Source organism: Leptodactylus fuscus, chromosome 10 (genome assembly GCF_031893055.1).
Source record: "Leptodactylus fuscus isolate aLepFus1 chromosome 10, aLepFus1.hap2, whole genome shotgun sequence".
Classification (NCBI taxonomy): Eukaryota; Metazoa; Chordata; class Amphibia; order Anura; family Leptodactylidae; genus Leptodactylus; species Leptodactylus fuscus.
This window is the reverse complement of record NC_134274.1, coordinates 20,089,452-20,117,123: the sequence shown is the minus strand read 5'-3', so window position 1 is coordinate 20,117,123 and position 27,672 is coordinate 20,089,452. Positions and strand designations below refer to the sequence as shown.

At 43.5% G+C, this 27,672-nt stretch overlaps 1 protein-coding gene across 1 annotated transcript; it reads right to left on the bottom strand.

Moving 5' to 3' along the window:
* Positions 1–4,342: 4,342 nt before the first annotated feature.
* Positions 4,343–26,301, bottom strand: KIF11 (kinesin family member 11). The gene is made up of 23 exons (XM_075258324.1): positions 26,258–26,301; positions 21,682–21,778; positions 21,136–21,268; positions 20,166–20,263; positions 18,837–18,915; positions 18,540–18,725; positions 18,325–18,449; positions 18,021–18,111; positions 17,167–17,409; positions 16,534–16,629; positions 16,216–16,304; positions 16,053–16,140; positions 14,318–14,506; positions 12,888–13,095; positions 12,091–12,263; positions 11,305–11,430; positions 10,930–11,088; positions 9,540–9,679; positions 9,012–9,291; positions 7,553–7,775; positions 7,294–7,448; positions 6,609–6,716; positions 4,343–4,673 (listed from the first exon to the last, which is right to left on the bottom strand). Exons 2-23 carry the CDS (start codon positions 21,756–21,758, stop codon positions 4,545–4,547), a joined length of 3,195 nt encoding a protein of 1,064 aa, XP_075114425.1. The 5' UTR covers positions 21,759–21,778; positions 26,258–26,301; the 3' UTR covers positions 4,343–4,544.
* Between the last annotated feature and the right edge of the window lie 1,371 nt (positions 26,302–27,672).

Genomic DNA, 27,672 nt, shown 5'->3' with positions numbered 1-27,672 from the left:
TTAACCCAGCGTGGTCCTTATTGCCATAAAATAGGTGGTTTGTTTCATACTACGCTGTTTATGATTTTAATCAAACCAATGTTTACATGAGGGTGCTTAGCTTTTTATGTAGCGTTATAAACAGGGCTGTCCACACATGGTTCTGATTGAGGCCGACGTAAAAACACAGATTTGGCTTTGGAATAAATTGAGATTTATGTGGAAAGTGATCCTCACAGCGGCCAACAAATTGCATGTGTCTGGCAAACAAGACGCATTTAGCTACTCCGGTTTTACAGTATTCACCATGTATGTGAAGAACAAAAGCAATACACGCTGTCCGCATTGTCAGGAGTGCGCAATGTGGCGGGAACCGTCATTCAGAGAGACTTAGCTCTGAGACACAGGGAGTATAGGATACTACTGGAAGGATATATAATAACCGGGGATTAAAGGAACACTTGGAGCAAAAACCGGGCAGATTTCCTAATCCTGTCTAAGGCTGGGTTCACACTTGTGCTCAATTTCCGTTCCCCATTCTGCTTGAAAAATGAAACAAGAAAATGTCTGCATTTTTGGGGCAGAAACCCAGCGGACCCTCATTAGAGTCTACAGACAACTGCTTTTTAAGTGGTTTGGGTCTCCGTTTTTCCAGTCTGCTTGGGGAGGGTCGATGCCCTCTGAAGGGGTGTACAATGGTCGCCTCTGTTCTGATAAACATAGAGCAGGTCATATAGGACACATGCTAAACCCCATAGAGGTAAGTATACCATGGAATGTACTCAGATGTCCCTCCTAATGTCATCCAATGCACACTCAGTTGTGTGTGCATGGGGTCTTAAATGTAGACTGCAAATTTAAGGCCCCATTCAGACATCAGAAAATGAAGACAAATTTGAGGCCTTTTTTTTTTTTTTCTTCCCCCAATGAATCAGTGGGGAGAGATTCAGCAAAATGATCTGTGGTAGGATTAAATACGATTCCGCTGTGATTTTGGGGCAGAATCTGCTGCAAAATCAGTGGCAGATTCCATCATGTGAACAGAGCCTAAAGGGTTTCCCCAGTACTGTGTACTTGATGACCTATATGTAAGTAAGGTTATCAATTTAGGATCAGTCTGGTCTGACACTGCTTCTGCTTCACAGGCCATGTGACATCATGTTCATCCATTACATGGCCTGATTGCAGCTCAGTCCCACTCAAGGGATTGGGCTGAGCTGTAATACCAAGTAGAGATGCTTCACAAATGTGTTTGGTTTGTACTTCAGAGATTGCAGTTTTCTCCCAAACCCTGCGGCTTCCTCAAACAACTGAGGACCCTGCCAATCTTTAGTTGATGACCTATCCGAGGTATATGTTAGCAATGACTAATCCTGGTAAACCCCTTTAAGCCACAGCGTACACATTAGATATTACAGTCAGGGCTATGAGCACTGCCTGGTACTGTGGCTTGTTTAGTAAAGTTTTGGCTGCTGACAGATTTTTTTCAACTTGAGCAAAGTTTTATGAAAAAAAAAGTTTTATTTTACATTTATTTTAAATTTAATTTATTTTAAATTAAAAAAAATAAATAAATTTTGTTGTTAACTCTAATGCTCACCCTAACCCGTAAAGTTACTGAAAAAGTAAGGCTCGACCCTTTTAGTCAGATGGCATTTGAGTCACAGTTTTGAAGCTTTTAGAAACCCTCCATATTTATGAAGGTCCGTACAACAAGCCAGAAATAGGTCTTAAGCTACAAACAAGATTTGCGCAAAATTCAACAGTATTAATAAATGTGCCCCACTGTGTCAGCATTCTGCTACATAAGTTTGGTGCATTTTGATATATTTTAACCCACACCCCTTACTTACTAAGGGTCTATTCACACGGAGGAAAATGGTGAGGAATTTGGTGTGGCATTTGAGTGCTGAAAAAAAAAAAAAGCCTCCCAGTGACTTCAATGGGTTCCTTTTTCTGCTAGCTTTGACGTCAATGGGAGGCTTTTTTCAAGCACTGAAATTCCACACCAAATTCCTCACTATTTTGCGCCATCTGAATGGACCCTAAGGCTGAGTTCAGATGGAGTTTTTTGGTCAGGAATTTGAGGCTGCCTCAGATTCCGGGCAAAAAACAAAAACTGTAGCCGTGAGGGGCGGTTTCTTAAGGCAGACATCCGGACACAGCATCCACCTGAAGAATGAGCATGTCGCTTCTTTTTTCCAGCCGCCAGAACAGACTGCTTGCGGAAGATAAAAAGAAACCCCCAAACTGACCGGCTCCCTAGGTTGAGTTCTCACGTGTTTTTTTTTTTTTGGTCAGGATTCTGAAGTGGATTCTTGACCCCAAAAAAACGGATTGCAATGGGAGCCCGTCATTTCTTTTTTCCGCGAGCGGTTTGTTCCAGCTCCCGAAAAAAAGTGACATGCTCATTCAGGCGGCATCCAGTCGCCGCTACCGGTTTTTCGGTCCGGAATCTGAGGCAGCCTCCGCCTCAAATTCTGAACTCAGTCTTAGTCACACTCAACTTGTCAGAAACACCATGGGGGGAAAAAACACGGTGCTTACTTGCATAGTGAATCCCCTACACATAGTGCAGAAACTCTGCCATTTACAAAGTCGGTAAGAGTATGTGAATTATACGAACAGAAAGGTCAGCAGTTTCCCTATAGGTATAATGGAAGCAGAAAGTCTGCAGACTTTTCAAGCAGCGCTATTTTGCTGAGGCCTGCTATACGTGGGGCCTTAGCCTATAACAAAACTACAGCAAGACCTGTACACCGCTCTTCCCCATTGTATTATACCCAGTAACTGATATCACAAACAGCTTGACAAATTAAAAATAAAAACAAAAAAAAGTCTTAGGTTTTTTTTTTAGAAAAAGCCAAGAATGGATAGAAAAGGAATGGGAAATATATAGGAATTACTTATACTACTTTATGCTCAGTTCACTCACGGCTTTGACTCAAAAACCACAGGAAAATCTGCAAACCCCTCCCCCCCCAATAAAAAAAAAAACAAAAACAACTGCATTTCCACAACGTGGAGCTGTAGCCAGAGATTTGCAGTATCATGCACTGATGCCCGGACTAGAGCCACATGCTGCAAACATGGTGAGCTTTACTGCTTCAGTCTAACCATGGTAGTCAGCCATTCATGAGTAGGTGAGATGAGTCCGAGTTGGGCTGTGGAAATATAGATGTCTTGGAGGTTTGACCTATCAACTCCACATCCCTGGTTATAAGCGGTGGGACCCCCCTGGGATCAGACCCTTATTACATGTACTGTGGATAAGTGATAAATGGTTGCTATAGGACAACCCCTTTGTAAATGTTTATCTAGTTGTACAAGTGTATACACCCCATGTAATTATACAGCTGCAGGGAACCTGTAATTAGATCACACTAATGATCTGCAGTGTAATAAAGACACTCAGAGAGCAATAAGTAAGTGTTAATTGGCCAGTTAAGGAAGAGATCATTCTGATAAGCTAACTAGAGAAAGAACGCTGCCATCTACTGGTCATAAATGAGAATACAAAGCCATTTCAAAGTAATATAGTGCTTTGGTAGAAAACAGAAATGGAAAGGGTAAAATGAGGTGCTGCCTGGTATGCTATGGATCCAGTAGGTGGCGCCGCCTCCTGTGACTGTTAGTATGAAGCAACACCTGCTCTATCCACATCAAACCAGGCAGGTTAGGGTTGTATATAGGAGAGGCATAGTTGGCTTCTACTTCAACACCCAAAAATGCTGAGGCTCTGGGTGTGTTAGTTGTGACGCGTTGGCAGGTAGAGCCTGCTAGGCCTGCACACCAAACACTCCCAGACCCGAGGCAGCGCCACCTACTGGATTACAACACATCTGCATTCACTGCAGCCACACCTAAGGTCTGAGTCAAAAAATCCCCTGGTTATACACCTCAGCGGTTTGCAGGAAAACTAGGTAAATATTCAGTTCTGTACAGATGGAGACAGTAGTGTGGTGAGGGGGCCGATAGTTTAGAGGCTCAGTCACAAGGGCAGCTGCTGTGACCCCTATAGCTGGTTGTTCAGTCTGTGGCTGGAAGATCCACAACATTCCCCACCTTTACAGTACTGGAGACGTTCCGGCCAAAGCCAGAACAAAATTATGCCACATAACGTGGCTTACTATCATGGCAGCAACATCAGGTCTCATCAAATGCTTTGTCAATCTCAGCAGATATTAAGGGAGCTTTACTTTACATTGAGCATGAAATGCACAAACCACACCAGGCCCATGTCATTTAATAAGCTAATATCTATAAATATACAAATAGTTATTTTAATACATAAAATAATCTGGAAATTGTAATATATGTTTATTTAGCAACAAATAAAAAGGAAAAAAAGTGTGGATGTATTGCAGAATGGTCGTTCCAGCTGCCGACAATGAATGGACAGTGAGGTGCAATGGTTAAACATATAAAAACTCACGTGGAGACAACACAAACAGGTAAAAGTCCAGGAGTTATAAAACAACCAACAGGAAAGAACAAAGGAAAGGTTTAAAAATAATAAAATATATTGAATGAGACAGAGACTATGTACAGGAGGAGAGGCGTCCTCAGTTCTGGATTCGCAGGGGCAGTTTGGATTTGGGGAGGGAGGTTTCTCCATCTTCTGAAAGCTTTGACCTCTCTAAGATTGCTGCATTTGCTTTGTTTTCCTTTTCTTTTTTGTGTCCTTTCTTTTGCTGAAAGAAAATGAAATTGTCAATTTACTGTATTGGAGAAGTTTATGTTTAATAGAGGAGGGTCCTGTACCCCTCCGACCGGAGAGCAACTCCCACCTGTAGGACCCAGCACATCTATAGTTTCCAAACCTATCCAATATCCATGTGCGTTGGTCTGCCAAGATCCAGGGCCATTTAATACTTTAGAGGACCCTGTTTGAGGGTTTCTCAAGTTGACACCCCAAAACTTAATGTCCCCCACAAATACCCTGCGCCCACTCAGTGACTATAGATATATTACATACAAATTAAAAACAAAAAACCGTTATAGTCACCTGCCCTGCTCCTATGCTGCTTCATGCAGGTTCTGGCTCAGGGGTGTAGAGGTAGAAGTTGCTACTGGGCCCTGGACTTCATGGGGGCTCCATAAAATATCCAAGGTTGGTGGAGGCCCCATTATAGATTACACCGCTGCTCAGGTTGTGCGGGAGTCTGTGGCTAGATGCTCATTGCACCTCCCTGCTGCAGAGCAGATCGCTTCGTGCCCCACCATTGTATTCAACTTTATCTGCTCACTAAGGGTATGTTCACACAGCAGAAAATGGTTTCCGCAATGCAAAGATCCACGCAGCTAGTCGCAACGGGATGACGATCACAGCATTCTGTTCCTGTTTAGGCCCAAATGAATGGGCCTAAATAGGAGCGTCTTGAGCTGCAGACACCCTGGCTGACTCGGCCACCGAATCCACAGCAAGATAGGGCATGTCGCTTCTTTTTTCCACTACTCGCTAGCGGGAGAAAAAAAAAAACCCAAAAAACGAGCGGCTCCCATTTAAGTCATTGGGAGCCATTTTTGGAGGTGGATTCCACATCAAAATTCACCACTAAAAAAAACTCCACGTGAACATACCCTAAAGAGTTGAAATTGTTGCCTGCTGCCCAAAACAGGAGGACAGCTCACAAATGCAGGACTCAAGGTTGGCAGAGCGGGCCCCTCCACTACCACAGGGCCCGATACAGATGCAATGTCTGACCTATGGTTAAAGCAGCCCTGCCAACAAGTGCTGGATGAAGGAACAAGTATCTTTAGTAATACGATTTTTATTTATTTTGCATCCAAACACTATGAATAATTTCCACTGTGTTGTGTCGGTGTAGAAATTACCCTATGCGTTGCAAAAGGTGAAGTTTGTGGCTTTTCTGCAATATAATGAGGATCTGAAAATCTAAAAAACCCTTTGTGAGCGAATAAAGTTTAATACCCCATCCACAAGTTATACTGTAAACTGCAATGTAACACCGCAAATCTGCCACATATGAATCTAGTCTTCTATTAAACTCTGGAAACAGTCTAGACTTACAATGGATGCACAAAGCAAACCAAAATTTTTGCAAACGTCACAGGGTCCCTTCCACTTTTCTAAAGGAACTCATTGCAAACATCGAGCACTCCTAAAATTTTAGTACAATTTGGAGCATGAAAGAAAGTCTCCATTGAGTTCAAGACTAGATTTTACATTATGCGAAAATCTTTAATCCTGATTGGAGCCAAACTACCAAATATTCTGGATGAAAGAATCTTACATTGTAATAAAAGCCAAAAACATCCCATACATTAAATTGTCCAGAATGATTCAAGGGAATCTACACCAGTAGTAACCCAAAGCATTTAGATAGAAGAACATGGATACTTATTTATTTATTTATTTTTTAATGTAGATTGTGAGCCCCACATAGAGCTCACAATGTACATTTTTTCCCTATCAGTATGTCTTTTTTGGAATATGGGATGGAAATCCATGCAAACACGGGGAGAACATACAAACTCCTTGTAGATGGTTTCATGCCCTTGGCGGGATTTGAACACCAGGACTCCAGCGCTGCAAGGCTGCAGTGCTAACCACTGAGCCACCGTGTGGCCCCCAGAACATGGATACTTATTGTAAAGGACTTTACCTGGAAAAAGGGAACGCCACCACTCTCCTGGCAAACCACATTGATATCTATGATGGATTTCTCACTCATGACGCTTTCGTTGACAACTGGTTCATCTTCAAGGGAATCCTGAGGAAGTCAGAAGAAATGGCTGAAAATATTTGCACAAACACTGCAGCTAATGTTCTGGGCTTCAGACACCAAGTCTGCCAATAGCTGGGGGGCTGCCACACAATGCCACTAGGACATAGAAGCTCAGCTTCAATAACACATAGGTGTGGCACTGTCGCAGGAAAGCAGCCATATTTTCCTAATCTTGGACAACCCATTTAAGTGCTGGCACCTTCAATAAACCCTGAACTGAATAGCCATATAAGTTACAGGCACATATAGCATTTTGGGTCAACCCTGTAGTATATACGGTGCTTAGACCCCCCTTTTATTTTCCTCCCATGATAAATTGTCAATGAAAAAAATCTAAACTGCCAAGGTCAGTGCAATAGTACGGCCATGTTAAGCTGCAACAACCAGCGCCATTTCACCAAGTGTTCCCCAAGTACTACAGATGTAGCAGTTAAGTTATTATATCCCAATAAATTATTGTGCATTCACTTCGTATGTCAATGGCTATTTCATAATGCACCACAATGAAAAAGTGGTGCAGCTAATGCCGATGTAAAGGTCCTCCATGTGTATGTCCACTGACCTGGTCCACAGGCTCCTCTGATACAGAAATCACACTGTTGACGGCCGATTGAAACTCTTCCTGCTGCTTCCTGAACTGTTCTAGGAGGACGTCTCGTGGGTGCGACTTTATAAGTGAAGAGGGGTATGTGTATTCTCTCCTCTGGGGTGTGGTACCTGCAACAAATATGGGAAACCACTTAGCACATGCTCAAGATACCTCAGTTTTCCATTAAATCCAACTATGCAAACAGAAGATGAAATTGCTCTTGACAACTTACCTGTTGGGATGTCCATTCGCAGTTCTTCCTTAAGGTAAGAATGGACCTTATTCAAGCCAGCGCTGGTTTGTTCCTGAAGCTCCAGTTGCTGCCCCGTAACCATTTCTTTACCATTTTGCACCTGTTCAGCAAGGCTGGCTAAAGCCTTCTCTTCAGCGAGCTTCTGCAGGTTCACCATGTCTGTAATCCGGGTCACTGAGGAGGTACAGCCATCTTCTATATCCTGGAGGGGGTAGTACAAACAATTATATTATCAGTTCACATCAACATGTCAAACCTAATACCCATGGAAAGACAGACTGACACCAAGGTCCAATGACTGTCACAGCTTTACTTAAAGGCGTGCTTCAACTTTTATATTAATTATTCTCAATATCGGATGACTGGGGGTCTGGTTCCTGGTAGTCCCATTATGTAGATAACAGACCAGATATAGCACAGCTCTGTCCACTGTGTATTGGTCTGACAGCTGTAGTACCATGGTGGGCCACTACACAGAGGATGAGGCTGTACCCCCTCTCTAGCACTGCTCAGACCTATTCAATTACCTGACTAGCGGGTTGTCATGAGTTGGACCTCATTGGCCTGATATTCATAAGCTATTGTTAAGAATATGTCATCAACATAAGAGTACTGGAAGACTAATCAGTCGTGGCTGTGTTTGAAATTGCAGCTCAGCCTCATTCCTTTGAAAGGGACTGAGCTGCAGCTTAGCCCTGTGACTAATGGACATGAGGTCACTAGCCTAGAGCTCAATATCAGTGTCTTTGCACACAAACCTGCAGCCAAGGGAATGCATTAGGAAGATTTACCTTACAGATATTCAACAAAAGGCTCTGATGAATGCTGCTGTATAGACATGACTTCTAGATCATGTACACCAGTATTTTTGGCAGTTGCTCTCTATATAGGATAAGCAGTTTGCTATGTTTTTCTACAACCCTGAAAAGATGTAGCCAATACATAGCATCTCGATAGAGGACAACAGGACACACCTTTGGCCTCAGGGAAAGCGAAAGCCATGGGTACACATTCGGTGTATACAACAGCAACTTTTCATGACTCAGATGCATTGTGCACTGAACCAAAGTTATCTAAAAGACCCTCGCCATCCAGGACCCCTTCCTATTAGCCAAATGAGAGACTGGCTGAACAGTGGCTCTTGGGATCGCAGCCCAGTCTGTTCCTTACATAAAGCCATTCTCCTGAATGGCCAACATGTTGTACTACAATGACCACTACAGTATAAAAGCATAGCCAAAGCTTCCACCAGTGACAAGCAGTTTGCCAGGGAATTGTCAGCTCCACGGTGGTTATTAACCCATATATGCCAGAGGTTATATATTTTTCAGTTCCAATAATGAAACTCTAGGCATAAAAGGGTTACAGATTGCTGGGCCAGTTTTAATATAAATGCAATACGGATTTACAATACTTTATACTGTGACTTGATACCTACCTTGTGGAAGCTTTGGAGCTGTGTTTTTGCACCCTGTAAGTAGCAATCCTGCTCCTCCATAACAGAAAGCACTTTGTTCCTGGTGGTCTCGCACCAGCTCTCAGTTTCCTGCGAGAGGGCATTGATGTTGCGGCTCAGCTTCTCGCACAGGTTGTTGGATTCATCTATGGTACTTAGATTTGAGGCTTCCAGTTGTCGGATCTCACTGCTCACATCTCCACTGTGGTCTACAAATATCTTGTGATGACTTGAAGTTACTTCAATGGCTTCTGAGGTAGCGCTGCAAGAAAATTGTTATAGGTTAATATCTGGTTGCAAGTGGGTTTTTTTTATATATCCGTATGCTGTGAGGTTAACCTGTTATGTCATTTACTTAATCAGAATACATATAACCACTTCCATATAAAGTAATGGCCGCAGATTGTGTCCTTTAACATCCCTCATCACATAGGTCAGGAGAAACTTCTCAACCATACGCTGCTATCTACACACTATCCTTTATAGGTTCTCTAACGCAGAAGATCTTACTTATCCACATCTTGCTGAAACTGGCTGGCAGAATTCTTCAGATTCCCTCCTTTAACCAGAAGACCCTCAAAACTCTTATTTGTTTCCACGGAAAAGAGATTCAGTTGGTTTTGCAGTGAACTTAAGAGATTGTTCAGACCCTAAAAACAAGAAATTAACAGATTTAAACAATGCGGTTCAGTGGCGTAAGGCTTAAACTTTCTAGTAGTGCTATTCATCAGATACAGTGCCTTGCGAAAGTATTCGGCTCCCTTGAATTTATCAACCTTTTGCCACATTTCAGGATTCAAACAAATATCACATTTTAATTTTTTGGGAAAGAAACAACAAGTGGGACACAATTGTGAAGTGGAACCAAATTTATTGGATATTTTAAACTTTAACAAATAAAAAACTGAAAAGTGGGGCATGTAATATTATTACAGAGTCTGTCCATAGGACAACAATCAAACTTTTTGGTCACAATGCAAAATGATATGTTTGGTGTAAAAGCAACACACCCTGATCCCCACTGTCACACATGGTGGTGGCAGCATAATGGTTTCGGCCTGCTTTTCTTCAGCAGGGACAGGGAAGATAGTTAAAATTAATGGGAAGATGGATAGTGCCAAATACAGGACCATTCTGGAAGAAAACCTGTTGGAGTCTGCAAAAGACCTGAGACTGGGACGCAGATTTATCTTCCAACAAGACAATGATACAAAACAAAATCTACGTAATAAACGTATCCAGGTGTTAGAAGGGCCAAGTCAAAGTCTGGACCTGAATCCAATCGAGAATCTGTGGAAAGAGCTGATGCTGCTGTTCACAAACACTCTCCATCCAACCTCACTGAGCTCCAGCTGTTTTGCAAGGAAGAATGGGCAAGAATTTCAGTCTTTCGATGTGCAAAACTGATAGAGACATATCCCAAGTGACCTGCAGCTGTAATCGCAGAAAAAGGGGGCGCTACAAAGTATTAACTCAAGGGGGCTGATTAATTTTGCACGCCCCACTTCTCAGTTTTTGTTAAAGTTTAAAATATCCGATAAATTTCGTTCCACTTCACAATTGTGTCCCACTTGTTGATTCTTCCCCCAAAATTAAAGTTTTATACCTTTATGTTTGAAGCCTGAAATGTGGCAAAAGGTTGAAAGTTTCCAGAGGGCCGAATACTTTCGCAAGGCACTGTATATTTCTCCAGGTGACCTGTGTCTTATACACTGAACCAGAACTCAGGCTTTCAAGATATTCCTATGGAGCTCAGGAGGATCTACTAGGAATGCTTTGAGAGTCAGAGTTCTGCTTTAGTGGATAAGACATTTAGGGACAGGTCATCGTTTTTAAGAAACAGAAATCTTTAAGCACTTTGATGCGAGTATATGCCAATACAACATTTATACATCGCTACCTGTGAGTGCTGAGCCTGGGCACTCTGGAGCTCTTCTCTTAAGCTCTCAGACTCTGCCTGGATAGTGGACAGGGCTGATGTAGAGTCCAGGCGCAGCTTGTGCAGCATCATCGAGTGCTCTGTGAAGAACCGGTTCAAGTCTTCTTTATGGGAGTCAACCTGTAACAAGACATGACACTAGTGTTAGGGTGATGTTGCAAGTAGAAAACATTCCCTACCACAATACATACTGCCTAAATATGTTCCTTTGGACTCCTTCCCATCAACTGCAGGAACGTTGAGATACAATTTACTCTGCAAAGCCATCCACATGTGCCTGAACTGTACCAACGATGCTGCTTTGGTAGGAACTAGAGTATAAATCTATTCACGTACCTTGTCAGCGACAGCAGAGAAATTCTGCAAACATCGACTCATCTGATAATTCAGATCCAAAACAGAGGTCACAATTGGCAGCAAGTCAGATGCCAGGGCTTTCTGCAGAGCGAGCCGGTGCTCATCCTATCAGAAGTTATACAAAAAGGTACAGATTAGTAAATATAGTATAAGTAGCACATTAAAGCCAACAACATTAATAGAACATTACATTTCCCCAGTGTCTAACTAGATGGGTAAACGTATCTGCACTGCATGTCTGCCCTCTTATGGCTCCATATGTGCGCTGTCACAGCTGGGCCCCTATAGAGAGGGTATAGGGGGTTTAGCACAGACTCCTGCCTACCTGATCATTAGACACCCACTAATACAGTAAGGGACATGAACTTTGTGACTATAACAGAAGCCCTAAGAAAAATCCCTTGCTATTGAACCTGTAGGGGATGGATTCACATATACAGTACTTTGCTTTATGCTATGGATAGCTTTGTTGCAGATTTTACACTTGGCAACAATCAGATGAAGAAATTACAATGTTTTTCAACTCCAAATCGAGTTTTCATACTTCAGATCTATTCACAGGATTTGTCATCAGTATGTGATCTGTGTGGGTACACCGACTGCTCCCTACCCCGCACCACTAGTATGTGCCATGTGCCAGTTTAGCTGTAGAGGAGAGCTCAAAGTCAACATGGAGGGAACAGATTCCTTGGGAAAGTTATTAGAGGTTTAAGTAAAAGAGCTGTACTAGGAAGACACTTCAGTTCTGTATCCATCACTACATACCATCAGTTTCTGCAGCTCATCCTTTGCTTGGGCAGACAGACCGTCCTGCTTTAGTATGGCATCCATGCTCCGAGTGACATGACCGGACACAGTATCTTGAACCGTATTGAAGGATGTGGACACTGCCGCAGCCGTGGCACTTAAAGCTGAAGAGCTTGTAGAGAGAAGGTCATCTGCAAGAAGAATGTCCAGCTGCTTACAAAGCTCTGCACCCTATATACCGATATATACCAGCACTGTCCATCCACATTTCTACGTTAAAAGGGATGCGTTCGTAAATGTACATTTACGAGACCATCTTCCCCTTATATCAGACTAGCTTTTACCCGCGACTTCGTCTGCGGTGATTTGAGAATTGGGCGGACACAGACGTGTGAAACTGTAAAAGTGCTTTAAAAAGTTTGGTGGGATAGCAAATGTGATCTGTTATATTGTGTATGTAGTAATACAGACAATGTGATGTGTTCTATAGTGGAAAGCTATATGTAAATGTGAGTGAGTAGAGTGAGGGCTACTCCTGAGGTGACAGTAAGGAGTGTGCAGGCAGGTTGAGGCAGGAAATGCCAGGCAGTGTGTGTGAGTCTATAGCTGGAACTGGGAGTCCTGCTTTTGTGAGTCTCCTGCTAGGAAGCCATGTTGTTTAGTGGCACCAAAAGTAGCCTATGACTCAATCCTAAGGGAAAACTATGTTTGTGGAAAATTGCACGCAAATCCGTCCAGGCGTTTTAGCGTGATTGAGGAACAAACATCCAAACTCACAAACATCCAAACACACAAACTTTCACGACAGCACTTACTTATTGAGCTGGTATACACATCCAGCGCCCCCTGCTGCTTTACACTGTACTCTTCCACAGAGCTCTGTATTGTGCTGAACATTTTATCCATTTCTTCTGCAAACGTCCCATGGACATGGGCATTGTGCTGTTCCACTGCCGCCTTGCGATCCAGTTTGGCGTGGAGACCGGACACATCCTTTGTGGTTTCTTTGACTGTGCTCAGCAACTAAAGCAAGTAGAGGGATAGTAAGGATATTCAAGAAGCGTATAAACAAGCAAAGAAATCATAAATGTATTTACTAAAAAATATCCTACAATTCTGATGGACGCTGACCATTATATTGTTAATTTACTTATGTTTTATCTATAGAGAAAGGGCATGTGGACATAGGAGCTGCTAAGTAAACCTCAGCTATGGTTGACCCATCTGAATGTTCATTTGATTGGTAAGTAATATTACATTGACTAGGCTTCACTTAAAGTAAAGGTCTACCCATAAAACACATTTGTCAATTTTTTATTATATCTTTAGTGCTTTCTTAGTTACAGAGCTGAAAAGCCCATGGGAGAGTTTAATGGCAATGCTGCCACCTAAAGGGGAGTATAGGAACTTACTGCATGCTGTTTATACACTGAAATCTATATTATGTAACATTTTTAAAGATTTGTAGCAGACTGTTAAAGTTTAAAGGGCTTGTGTCATATATCCATCCACAGTATAGGTGATAAGTGTCTGATTGGTGGGAGTCGGACCAATGGGGCACTGATCACAACCCGTTCTGTGTCCCTGTGACCAGCAGATGGCGCATGTGGGCTGCTGCTCAATTCATCACTATAACATGCTGACCTTTTTGGCAGTCCAATAGACAGACTGAGCAGCAGTACACATGCTTGACACGCGCCTCCATTCTTATACAGAGACTCCCAATTCCCATGATCATGGCAGTTCTAGAAGTTGGATCATCATTGATCCATTTTTTCTATCCTGCATGCAAGTAATAAAGCTTTTTGAACCAGCATAACTGATAAAGAATAAAGCTTTCCCTAAAATAACCCAAAATTAACCCAAAAAAGTGGTTATTTAAAAGGCGTCTTATAATATACAATGGTAATATCCACTTGCTAAACTGTTTTATGAACTCCCTACAAGTGAAGGAGAGTTTACAGAGGTTACACAACCAGTCAGAACTAAAGATGGTGGATCCCACATCTATAAGATGTGCGGCATATTCTGTGGGTAAGGTAAATTACCCTTTATACCCTGAAATTTCCCCACTGTGGGACTATTAAAGGATTATCTTATTATACCTCCAAAATGCTGTCTTTGATAAGTTATATTGCAGTCTTGACCTCTACTGCTCATTTATGAGTTGTTGTATACTTGGAGGTATGCTATAAAGATGTATTAGAAAGGTTGATGTGCGGCAATGGAGGTGCTGAAGTGTTACCTTGTTAGCTGTGCTGTGAAGTTTCTTCTCTGTGGTCTTTAAGGCAGAGGTTATATACTCCTCCTGAGCCAGCTGAAGTTTAGATTCCTGGAGATTCTTATGGGTTTCCTCCAGTTCTTTCGCCTTACACTGCAGCACAACGTTCGTCTCCTCCAGCTCCTTCTTATTCTCAGAGAAAAGGTCTGTGACCTACCAAGAAGGGAAATCTTAATATTATAAAGGTGAAAGTATGTGTGTTTGGATGTTTGTGTGTTTGGATGTTTGTTCCTCAATCACGCAAAAATGCCTTCACCGATTTGCGTGAAATTTTCACAAAACATAGTTTTTAGGCAGGATTGAACGATAGGCTACTTTTCGTTCCACTCACACATATACATTTTGCCCAGGACACCCCCAAACCCCAAACTCACAGCATGAGATCTACAATCCCACACATTTTTGACCACTCACACAAGCCACACACTCCCTATTGGCCTCTCAAGCCTAGCCCCTAACCCCACAGTACAACATGTCAATACACTTGCCCACTTACACCCTCACCTTCATCTCCGTCCAGGGGGAAACCTCTTCAAGGCTGTGGATCAGCCATCTTACGCTCCCCGACTCCGCCCACTACACGCGCATGCGCAGCTTCCCCCTCTATACAACGTCTTTCTGCACGCCACCATTTTGTGGACACACGCACAAAATCTTCTGCAGGCCGACACACCACTGCTCAACGCCGGTGGGAGCCTTCCCGCACCTCCCCAGCTCTCCACGACTAAGACAGGCCTTCCTGAGTCTCCACCATCCGTTCGGGCCCAGGACACTGCTTACCCGCCCTTCCACAGGCCCTCCAGGGCAAGGAGACTGGTAAGTCGCCATTCCGTCAGCGGCTACGCACTTCTCCCCTCACAGCTCCGCAGTATCCTTCTCACACTTCACTGCCTCTGCAGGCCGACACACTCCCCGACGCTGCTGGGAGCCTTCACCCACCTCCAGAGGCCCTCCATGCCAAGGAGACTGCCTTAATAACCCTCCTCAGGCCCTCCAGGACAACCACACTGGTAAGTGCACAGCGCTTCTCTCCTGTACACGCCGCTGTACACTGCCTTCAGACTCACTTAACCCATGCCCCACATACGGCTACTACGCAGCCGCAACTGCCCCTCTGCCATAGCCACCCCCTTGCCCTGTATGTGACACACCCACCACAATGTCCCCGGACGGTGCCTACGCCGACCGTGGACAATGCGGTTCTCACATACCTTTTACCGCGCCTCCGCTGCGCATGGGCGCCGCCATCTACCCTTACGTAAGGAAAGGCGGTAAACACTTTAAGAGGGCCGCAAGGTTCGCACAGAGAATCCATGGACCCTTGCAGGTAGGAAGGCCCCCCTGCGGACACAACAAAAAGGAACAAGCCTGCGTTCCCAGCCAGGTGCGTCACGCACACAGTCAAGGTTCCGCAGACGAAGTCGCGGGTAAAAGCTAGTGAATGAATAAACTCAGAATTAGTAGTCTGTAATTCTTCATAGCACATATGTAATTTATTTACTTTTTTTTATATATACACATATATACTGTATATATATATATAAATATATATATATAAATTTATATTACACACACACATACAACCTTTACACAAATTGTATACATTTACACACTACACACATTGCATATGGTCATGGACAAAAGTCCCATTTTTTCCATTACAAACTTGTAAATCAATAGGAATGACCTATGAACTCACCCTTTTTAGCTCCTCCTCGAGAGCTGCGATTTTCTCATTGTATTCGGTGATCTGCTCTTCTTGGCATACTATTTTCCCTTGTAGCTGTCTGTACAGACAAGGTAAAAGTAAGTACATGATCTCCATTCATCCCTCCATCCCCACCAGTGTGTCTTATACTTACTCGTAGTTTTCACTAGAGAGGTAGACTCCGTTCTTCTCTCGCGCTGCAGCAAGGTCCCTCTTCAAGCGCTCAATCTCTTCAGTGTATTCCTACAGGAGAACAGGTTAAAGTTTCTTATACAAGAGGCTTATACTGGAGAACACAGACCAGCAGTTTGGCTGCTCCTGTAGGTCCCAGACATAAGGGTGAGGATGGGGAGCAGATATTCCTATTTTAGTAGAGTTTTGCCATGATAGGAATTAACCCTTTAAGCTTGGCCATATAGACACCACTTAATCAGTCCAATACATGTGATTTATAGCTAGAAATTCCGTTTACCTTGATCAGAGCCCGTTTGGTGAGTTTCTGATTCACCTCAGGTTTATTCAGGATATTCTTTGCTCGGTTGGCATACTCCAAAGTGCTGACAGTCTCCTATTAAGGAGGGGAAAAAAATAAAAATGTCAAAATGCAAATCCCATTTCACTTCCTTGCTATTGTGTAGGGGTCTGTTTGGTTACATTTTTGTAATTATGTTTTATTAAACTATTTCACTTTATTTTAGTAGAGCATTGGCTCTAACGTTATCCCTCGCATTACTAGGAGTATCCATAGACATTACTGTTTATGAGCAGTATGTACAAATGTCAGACTAGAAACAAAGCCCGTGTTTTATCCAAATCCACAGCCCGGAGTTCCACCATATTATGGGTTCATTCACACGGTGGAAAATGGCGCTTTATTTAGCACTGAATTTTCAGCATGGAAAATTCCGCTAGTGGAAAAAAAAAAAGCTAGCAGAACCCATTGAAATCAATGGGAGGTTATTTCTTTAGTGCTGAAAATTCAGCGCCATTTTCCTCCGTGTGAATGGGCCCTATCTGTCCCCTCTTTATTATTACATGAATAGCCCAGCACTGTAGAGACACCTACCAGGGTGGAGCAGACAAGCAACGGCAGATCATAACTTACCTCTAGATTAATGGAGGCTGGAGAGACTGTAGCGATAATGGAGGTTTTTGTGCGTCCTCCTAGAGAGTCCTGGAGGATCCTTGTTAGCTTAGACTCCCTGTACGGGATGTGCGGAGCTCTCTCTACCAGAGCTGTGATAACTCTGCCCAATGTCAAGAGAGACTGGTTAATGTTCCCAGCTTCACGGGCTCTCTTATCCACCGCACCGGAGCGACCGATGTTCTCACTACCAGCCAAATCCACCTGATGGGAAAATAGAGTGCAAATCAGCAAGAGCTTCGGGTCACGAGTATCAGCACGGATAATGATATATTCAACTCAGATTTATAATGAACGTCAGTAACGATATCCTAATAGTTAAGGGTATTCTAATACTAGAAGGTTATGGCATATTCCTAGGATATGTACAAAAGTAACAAGTTTAACTTTAGTTATGTAGCATTCTTTGCCACAGTGTAATCAGTGGCTTTAGCGTCTTCTGTGATAAGATATCACAGTTAAACACGGCTACATCTGTATATCTTTGTTATGGTGTGACTACTGGGACCAAACACCAGTCTTGAGGGCAGAGGTTCTTCAGTCTTTCTGCTTCACAATGGCGTATCCACCAGCCTGTTGTGCAGGAAACGGCAACATAGCGCCATCTCAATGAATACTGAGGAAGTTCATTGCATGAGCTGGTGGCGAGAGACAAGCCGCAAAGGGTCCCACAGTGTTCAATACTACAATTGCTTAAATGAGAAGGAAAGTAGGGTCCTGGTACTTGGATCCTACCCATAAGGAGGTATTGGTATACACCAGCAATTTTAGAGATGATTTCAGATGGCAAGCCGGATCCAAAACAAAAGTCTTACCAAATTAAGCTTTCCAATTTTCACCAACTCTTCTCCATCAACTGTAGTTTCTTTCATGTGAATGGTGACGGAAAACACAGAATGAGATCGACTATGGAGGGAAACAAAACAATTAAACCTATTGCAAGCACTGAACTTGTCATATTCCCTGCATGTCATATATTGGCTTTATTAGTCTACTGAACAGATGAAATCCAAGCACGTCAACTAGACACCTGTACAGTAACCCTCATCTACGTGTGCAGCTGTAAACTGCCCAATGTAAGGCCCGTGAAGAGGCTACAAAACTACATATGGTATATACCTGGAGTAAGCATTCATCAGGGTGGATGCCGTGGTCCTCTTTGCGGCTCCTCTTTCTAAGATGTGATACACTTCATCCTTGTTGTGTACGGTCACTTCTTCCAGGCCTTTTATTATTACTCCTCTCTACAAGACAATTATATTACAATCCGGAATCTGCACCAGAAGAGAATGACAACTAACAGGAGTAATAGGTTCACATCACTGAAGACTCACTTTGTTGCGGGGATCATCGAACATCTGTAGTCTCTCCCCAACATCCGGCGCAGGACTTAGAAGGTCAAAAAGTTCTTCATTGTAGATTTCCAGCAGAGAGACCTTCACAGAGAATTCTGTACCATTCTCCGAAAGCTTCTCGAATATCTGGTGCAGAGTACGAGGAATGATACCGGCCAAGGGGTCCTGCGCAGAAGAAAGAAAATGCCAGAGATTGTAAAGAAACATTGAAAACCAAAAAAAAGGTTGTTTTTTTTTTTTAAAAAAAAACCAGAAGGTGGTAAGAGACAAAAATACCTGTTCCCAGGTGAACTCCTCATCGGCAGACCTTTCCCCTTCCATAGTGAAGGTTTTCCCTGTTCCAGTCTGACCATACCTAATAGACATGAGAGAAGGAAAGACAATTTAAGGCAAAGAAGTGATAGTCAGCAGAATTCCCAACATCAGATACAAGGAAGCATAAGCCATCAGAAAACTAGTAGGAATTGTACCAGTTACAATAAACATCCATCAGCTTCTTAAGATACTCTAAGGACTTATTCACACATCTGCTTTTAGGATACAGGTGATGTCTGTGTTAATGACAACCCATTGATATTAATGGGTGCATGCAGACACCTGTCCTGACACCGACTGCTTATGGTCCATTTTATGGAAGTCTATGGGTCCTTGAAAATCACACACTGCCTTCCAGGCCTTGTCTTTTGAAAAATTGAAAAATAAAAATGGATTATCTATTTTTCATGGATGTGAACAACTGATCAACCATCGATAAATCAGGACCAAGAAATAATATGAGACCTCAATAATCTATTCAGCATCTAGTTATAATGACCACCAGGGATGATATCTAGATGACGAATACAAGGGGGTGTTCTGTTTACTGGGTGCCCGCTGGTCTCTACTTCCCACGAGGTCCTGACACACAGGATATGCCTGTATAGATAAATCACTGGGTGAGCGGAAGATTCTTGTATCTCAAGACACCCATGAGAAGAAAGCAGCGGAAACCATGAAGGATTGGTACAGGAGTGGCAGGGTATATTTTGAGGTGAGCAATACTTATTTTACTTTAACCCATTGCTTTTTCTTTTTCTAAAAAGCCTAATGGTTATTTAAACAGCTATTAGAAAACTGCTCATTTATAAAAACATGAAAGTTACAAAGGTATCCCAGTAAGAACAAGGAGACCCCAAAGGATAGCTGGTAACTTGCTGATTGGTGGTTGTGCTAACGCTGGGACCCTCACTGATCTAGAGAACCAGGGTGACGATGCATAGTTATACAAGACATGCCACTCTATTCATTTGAATGAGGGCCACTGGATATGGAAGAATAAAAAACACCTTGTGCTCGAGATATGCGAGGTTCCCAGCAGCGGGGAGGGGGGGGTACGGACACCCACCGAGCAGTAAGTTATTCCCTACCTTGTCCTAACAGGAATACCCCTTGGAAGTAGTGTCACTTTCATGTATGCATCAGAGAAATGTACTAGCAGATCACAATGAAAAGTGTATTGGAATTTTGGCCCATTTATTAGATTATACAGGTAAAGGGTATATTAGTATACGGTATATACTGTGCTAATACATAGTAAAGCAAAAAATAAATCTGAAGGCTACTCACGCAAAAATGGTGCAGTTGTAGCCCATAATAACCTCATCCAGGATGGGACATACTACACTTCTGTATACTTCAATTTGTTTAGCCGAAGGACCAAACACCTAAAATAAAGAAAAAAAAAATAAAAAAAAAAATAAAAAAAAAAAAATAAATAGTGAAGCGGTGCTGGTACCAAGTTCTGTATTCATGCGGATATTCTACTATCTTTGCACACAGATTACCTGCAGGCACCTTCTCCAAAGGAGTAAATGTATAAGGATGTTGACCAACTATAACTAAACTGGTGATCATGGTGTAGATGAGAAATTCCTAAACTAAGTTTTGTAAATGGTATGAAGACCTTCCCCACTTACAGTGATGGACTCCAGTGCTTTGTTGTCTACCCTGTTGTATATATAACACACCCTCATCCTGCAGTTTATAGGGCAGCACATAATGTAATAGGATTCTGCCACTATACAGCACCCACCAGGTTTATTCACATACAGGTCTGTAGAAAGAATCAGCATTCATCTATAGGGATCTCTGGCATCAAACATATCAGTAAAATGTAGCAGTGGTGCCTGGGACTGCAGTAAGCCCCTAAAAATTGATATAGCCCGGGTCACCGCCATGGCAGTCATGAGACGATGACGATTGATTTATATTTTTACAATTTATAAAAAGTAGAAAAAAACAAAATCCGCCTTCTCTATTTTTTTTATTGATGCTCCTATTCGTAGGACAGGTTGTCAGTAAGAAGTTAGTGGGAGTCCGACACCCAGGACAGACCCCCCACTGATCAGCTGTGATTCATAGCAGTCACGCAATGTAATATCAGCCTCATCCTATAGAAGTAAATTAAATGAGGTTATAAAATTACACAGCAAACCCCTCACAGATGATCAGCAGGGTTCTCTTTAATAGAGCAATGAAAATGAACTGGACAAAAACTGGACAATCCCTTGAAATCCTGGGACACACAGCTACCTACCATATCGAACATATAGTTTTTCTTCCCCAGTTTGTCATTTATTCCACCAGTCCGGACGGAAACCTCTTTACGCTGGGGGTCACATTCTAAAACTGAATGAGAGTTCGCCTTCCTCTCCAACTGATTGAAGGGTCTTGAAGGAAAATGGAAGAGATACAAAGTAATACATTATATAAAAATAATCACAAGACTGAAGTTCATTCGAGTCAGACAATTACTAAAATCTAGTTCTATATTAATGCCAGATTATTTTGTTCCCCCGTGGAAAGAGATGCCATCAGAGGTGTTTGGTCCTAGGCCCCCTATTTGTCTCGTGTGTTGTGCTGCCGATACTCCAGTGACTCCATATGGTCCTAATGGACATAGCGGGATTTACTTGGCCATGTTCATCAGCTCCATAGACACTGAATGGAGCGGCACTGCACATGTGTGACCAATGCCGAATTCAGACAACAGACACAAAGCCCCCGGTACTTGAAATGGGTGGAGATCGCACCTATCCTAGGGTGTAGTATCAGCACACAATTTAATAAGTTTAGCACATACCTGCATCTTACTACAACCTGGATATTCTTCCCTTTGTCGTCTTTCTTGTTGGACATGGTAGAAGTTTGGGATGACATGGTCACAAAGAGGTGACCTACTGGGGAAACAAAACAAGTCACTCACCAAACATACACAATGTTTCTGTAGGTCAACGTAAAGCAGTCAGGATATGGTTAAACCTTAAAAAAAAAAAAAACACGACTAATGTTTTAAAAGGGTTTGCATCATGAAGACAACCCAAAGAAGCAAGTCAGAACCCATAGGAGTCCCAAGAAAGTGCGGTGACATAATACAGTGCTCTAACCCCTTAGGCATCGATAGGCCATTCCTAAGAGTCAGCCCCTGATGGTACCGATCACCCTATGCCCTGTTATTTCTTCTCTGCCGGTACTCTCAGTTTACAGCAGCTCCCGCTGTGGTTGGCAGTTGTAGTCCCCACGCTGCCAGACAGGTGGCTCATGGCTGATTGGCTGGGTTGTCATGGTAAACAAAGGCCACTCCCACTATATAGATTATAAAAAGTTATTAAATTGGCAACTGGGTGTTGCCAGCTGGGGGACGTGTGCCCATGTACTGATACAGTCCAAGCAGTGCGGGCTGTCCGTGTAGGGACAGGGGAAAGTGCATTGGTCACTCAGTCATTATTATAGTTCTTACAGGTGTTTGCCAGGCTTATCATGTAATAACCTATCCTTAGGATGGGTCATCAATTGGTGGGGGTCTGACCCCCCCCCCCCCGAGACCATGACCAACCGTCTGAATAGACCGCAGCAGACCCTTCACAGAAAACCAGACACCATACAGCTTGGTATCGCAGCTCAGCCCAATGGGACCGAGGAGCGAACAGGTGAAGACGATGTCACATGGTCTGACAGCAAACCCTCACCTGAGCATTGTTACCACTTATAAGTGAGCAGGGGGATCCCAGGTGACAGACCTCCTGTGAGCTTCAGTTAGTACCCTGGCACTTGTGTCCCCCAGCCCCTTAATTCCAGGAGCAATAGCACACCATAGTAACTTAAGGCAACTGTAGCCATCACTGGCTTCCTGAGCAATCATTTCTGTTACTTTCAGAACAATGATGCTGTCTGTCAGATGGACGGTCCTTGTCAGATACCACTTGCCTGATCATAGAGGGAGTAATTGGGCTTAAAGTGACAACATTGGTTGCCGAAGGATGGTGGGGCCTAGAGAAAAAATTACAACTGCAGCGGAAGGCGGCAGAACGCTGGAGGAAAGGTTTAGGCTTTATATGTAGCAGTTTATACTGTATATAGAAATCAGATTCCCGAATAACTAGTGATCTCTGTTTTTCGTCATAGCTACAACAGCCTTGGCAGTATATGAAAGCTGAGAATCTGATACCATTGTCTAGGTGGTATAAAACCAGAGATACAGCTATTTGAAGGGACCTCCGCCCTTTGGCTAATGCTACCATTCTCCTTACTGTATTGAGTGCAGGTTTACATATAGACTAAGGCGATTAGTAGGAAGTTACATTGCTGAAGGTTCAGACCTGCTTTTGGGTTTCTGTTCATGGGGTCTATTTGGAGACCCCATGAATGGAAACAATCCGTTTAAAGTGGCTACCCGCAGGCACCATAGACTATATTGGGATCCGTCGGGTTTCCGCATGAAAAAGGCAAAGAGAAAATTCGTGCTTGCAGAACTTCTCTCCGCATTTTTTTTTTAAAGCAGATTCAGGGACAAACTACCAACTTAGATCAGGCACAGGAGTGAACCTAGTCTTAGTCCAACACCATCTGACATGACAGCAGTGGGAATTTACTTTCAAACACCCACAATACTAAGATGCCTTGCAAGGAAATCTTCAGACATACAATTACCAGCTGACCAGATTGACCGCTATCACTTATACATTCCCTACTGTCCTACACATATCGTAAGCTAGAGAACAGCAGCAGAATCCAAAAACTGAGGCCGAACTGTCACTGCCAGCAGGCATAGAACAGAGGCAACGCAAAGGGGAAGTGCACTGCCAGCAAAACCTCAGATTAATACAGCTAGAGACCCCAGTTCTGTTAGGCTTTACTATTCTGTACCAGAGATATCAAGAGCATCCAGTAGCCCGACATGGCATAAAAGCAGAGATCACATGCTCCTGATCATTACATGATGCAACACTAACATGTCATGGTCTTGTGTGACCCCAATCAATTCTCTGCAGTCAGAAAATGAGGACATATCCTAAAAATAAGCTATTAGAATATCCATGAAGGAGAAGGAGGACTTTTCATGTCCTTGGAGATGGGCGGTATTGTATACTGTTAGAAAGAGGTCTGAACGGACTTCTATGCACTGCCTGCTTACCTGTATGCACCCATGTATCAGGGCTAGTTCCATTAATTTCAGCACCAATCTTGTGCACTGTCAGAAAGATGGACCTTACAGCCTTGTAAGGGTCCATTCACACAGAGAAAATGGTGAGACATTTCAGCGCTGAAAAAAAAAAAGCCTCCCATTGCTGCTAGCAGAAAAAGGAACCCATTGAAGTCAATGGGAGGCTTTTTTTTCAGCGCTGAAATTCCACACAATTTCCTCTGTGTGAATGGACCCTAAGGGGGCAGGGGATACTAGCAGTATATAATATCGCTAAGGGGGCGTTCACACTTGCGCCGTATCTACCCTCCAAGTCTCCGTCCTATTCCCCACGGAAACTAGATAGGAGACGGGCTCCCCGACAGCCATTTTTAAAACCTATTCATTTGAATAGGTTTTTTTTTTTTTTTTTTTTTAAAGCTAACCGCCGGTGTCCGTATGCAAACGGAAAACCGGTTTTTGGAGGACATACAAGACTGTGTCCTTGCAAAAACAAAAAAAAACAGTTCCCCCACACGCAGAGGCTGCATATGGACAAGTGAATGGGCTTTAAAACTGGCTGTCGGGGAGTCGTCCCCTATCCAGTTAGGAATAGGATGGAGACCCAATGGGCGGACACAAGTGTGAATGCTGCACACACTGCTGTATACACCACCTGGAGGCAGCTAGAACAGATCTGTGCAGCGTCCAGGTGACCTACCCCTGACAGATCACACACGAATTCAGACTGGAAAACCACTTTAAGCAGGCCACGTATATAGCTAAAGATATGCTCACCATGACACAGATCCTCCACCACAGGGTCAGTCCATCCAATATCCATCCAAAAAGTCTTGCAAGCCTGATTTTCTCAGTAAAACAAAAAATGGACATCCCACCTAAATTATAGTCACTGGACTCCCTAACAGTTCGCTCACAGTTGTGTTGGAAACTCAGTCTAGTAACTACCTGAAATCAGAAGAAAAGTCCTGCACGTACACCTGATGTCCCCCATATAGTCAGAGGTGTCAGTCGGGTGCCATATGTAACCGCTATTAGTGGTCTGTCCGTTGTGCTGGTTTACCAAATCACCAGAATAACGGACAGCTGGGGGTTCTGTGAACCGAGTGTCAGGCTCCACTTGAACCTATTTTTGTGGTACCAGAACAAATCTCCCAGTGGAGATGTGAAAGCAGTGCAAGGCTTTGTTCACATCTGCATCGCAGTCTCTGTAAGGCCTGGTTTCCATTCGGGGAGTCCACATGGGGACCCACTAAACGGAAACCTACAGACATTAGAAAGCAGTTAAATGGGAACTCCGCAGACCCCAGAGACTAATGGGCTGTGTCTGGTTTCCACACAAAACATGCAAAGAGAAAATTCCTGAAACGGAGCAGAATCCACACAGACCCCAATTCAGTCTATGGGGCCCACAGATTTCCCAGGTAACTGCTTTTTAATGTATATGGGGTTCTGCTCGGGAGGAGGGGGCCCAAGCAGACTCCCCAAACAGAAACCTGAACACGTGTGAACTGGGCCTAAGAAGCTCAGAGGACTTTTCTCTCCTGGTTTCCATATATAAGCAGATCCCATTATAGTCTATGGAGTCCGCAGGTAGCCGCAGGTTTAGCTTGTGGGCTCCATCATTTGGTTGCCATGGTGGATACCATTGATAAAGAGTACAACACAAGTGTGAACTTAGCCTTATACATCTAGCAGATTTTTCTGAAACATGATGCAGGTGACAGAAATGCAGTATAGTCTGCGGAGGATCCCCATGTGGGGGCAGCCTGAGGGACTGGTGCAGGGTCACCGCTGCATGAAGAATCCCTCACAGTCCAGGATACAGATAGGAAATACATAGCACAAAACTCTGCAACCATAGGGAGAGCATTGTGAACGCAACAGTCATATGCATCAAAATCTGCGCGATACCCGCACCGTATGAACATGCACTTGGTGACACGACCCATAGCTTGCCCTCCATTATAGATCACATCGCTAATAACACAGAACACGATTTGTTGCATTAGCCTGGCTGACAGAATAGCAGAAAAATACAAAGAAATAGAAAAGTAAACCCAGAAATGTGATAGAATACTTGCGGCTATCTAGGGGTTAAGCCGATCGCTGCTCCTAACTAGCACTGCCCATAAGGCGACAAGGGCGAGGCAGGAGCTGCAGGGCTCGGTGGTCGGAATCGTCTGACCGATGGGCGATACAATGCTATCAGGAGAGGAGGCCGCGCTGCCCCTACCTGCTCTCGGCTCCGGTGCTCGCACTTGGCAGGACGTTACACAGCGCACAGACGCCGCCGTCGGCTCAACCTACACTGGGGACATTTGAAAATTGCGCTTCCGATGGCAGCAGCCAATCACACCTCAGCGCCTGACAATCCGCTATCTGCACGCTGATTGGCCAGCATATGACATGGCGCTACGGATTGGACGGTCCGTGTATCACGTGCTCATGTTTAAACTACAGAGGCTTTTCCCTTCTCTACAATTAGTGACTGAGACATCACGTGTGTTGGTGAGAAGCCCCGCCCACTGGGCTGTGGTGATGGTGATGGCTTCATGTTTACAAGGGGAGGAGCCTGAGCTTGTGCAGCGGCCAGGCTGTAGCAGGGAGGAGACATTAGTACATAGTAGTAAGGACAGTATAGAGAGAGTAATGGCAGAGCTAACGTATATAATATGGGGCCTGAGCCAGCCCAAATCTCTCACAAGTGTCTCACACAGTAGTGTCCTGTGCTCATAGTCACATTATACATGAACAACTCCTTAGTACATGGGGTGCAGTATTCAGACTTCTGTATACAGGCTATATATTGACCCCATATATTGCACTTCTATACCTATGTATACCCCACCATATATATTGATATCTGTATACACTGCACCCTATATATTAATCTCTGTATACACTGCACCTTATACAGTATATTGATCTCTCTATATACTATACCTTATATCATGATGCCTATATATACTACATGTTATCCCTTTGTATACTGCACCCTATATACAGTATATTGATTTCTCTCTATAGATGTATACCGTATATGTTGATATATATATATATCATAACCCTTATATATACTGCATCCTATATATTGATTTCTGTATACTCATGAAGATATACCACAGTTAGTATGATGGGGCCTCCACTCAGATTCACACATAGACCCTCCACTCACTGGATGGACAATTCCCAGGCCTCAGGTTGGAAGAGACCGTCTCTGCGCAGTGCTGACACGTTTCCATCCCCCATGCTCTGGCTTCAGACAGGCAGGGGTGTAGGAGATGGCCTCATTGCATGTGAATTCCATCTCAAGGTGATGAGGGAGAAGACCCAGGAGGACTGACATATTTAGCTACTCCATGGCAGGGGACCAACTTAAACAAGGTACAGTGCAGAAGCATACAACTGTCCAGGATGGTCCGGCTGTATGCGGGGCTGTTTGAAGGTTTGTACTTATAAATACCCACTGCAACTAGTCTTCACATAAGAGGGTAGCATTATAGTGTGGGCAGCCCTTATACCCCCTATCTGATAACTGGGTTTGGCAGCGTCCCAGGTGCATGTTGTATTGCATAAGTAACATATAAACCCAACCTAACCCTGGAAAATGATGTACAATAAGCATTGCTATGATCCAGCTGATCATCA

Coding starts and splice junctions, on each gene's coding strand:
- KIF11 (XM_075258324.1), bottom strand. CDS start 21,758: ATGTCATCCCAAACTTCTACCATGTCCAACAAGAAAGACGACAAAGGG. Junction 21,269..21,681: donor CAGGTTGTAGTAAGATGCAG/GTATGTGCTAAA, acceptor TTTTCCTTCAAG/ACCCTTCAATCAGTTGGAGA. Junction 4,674..6,608: donor GTGGCGTTCCCTTTTTCCAG/GTAAAGTCCTTT, acceptor ATTTTCTTTCAG/CAAAAGAAAGGACACAAAAA.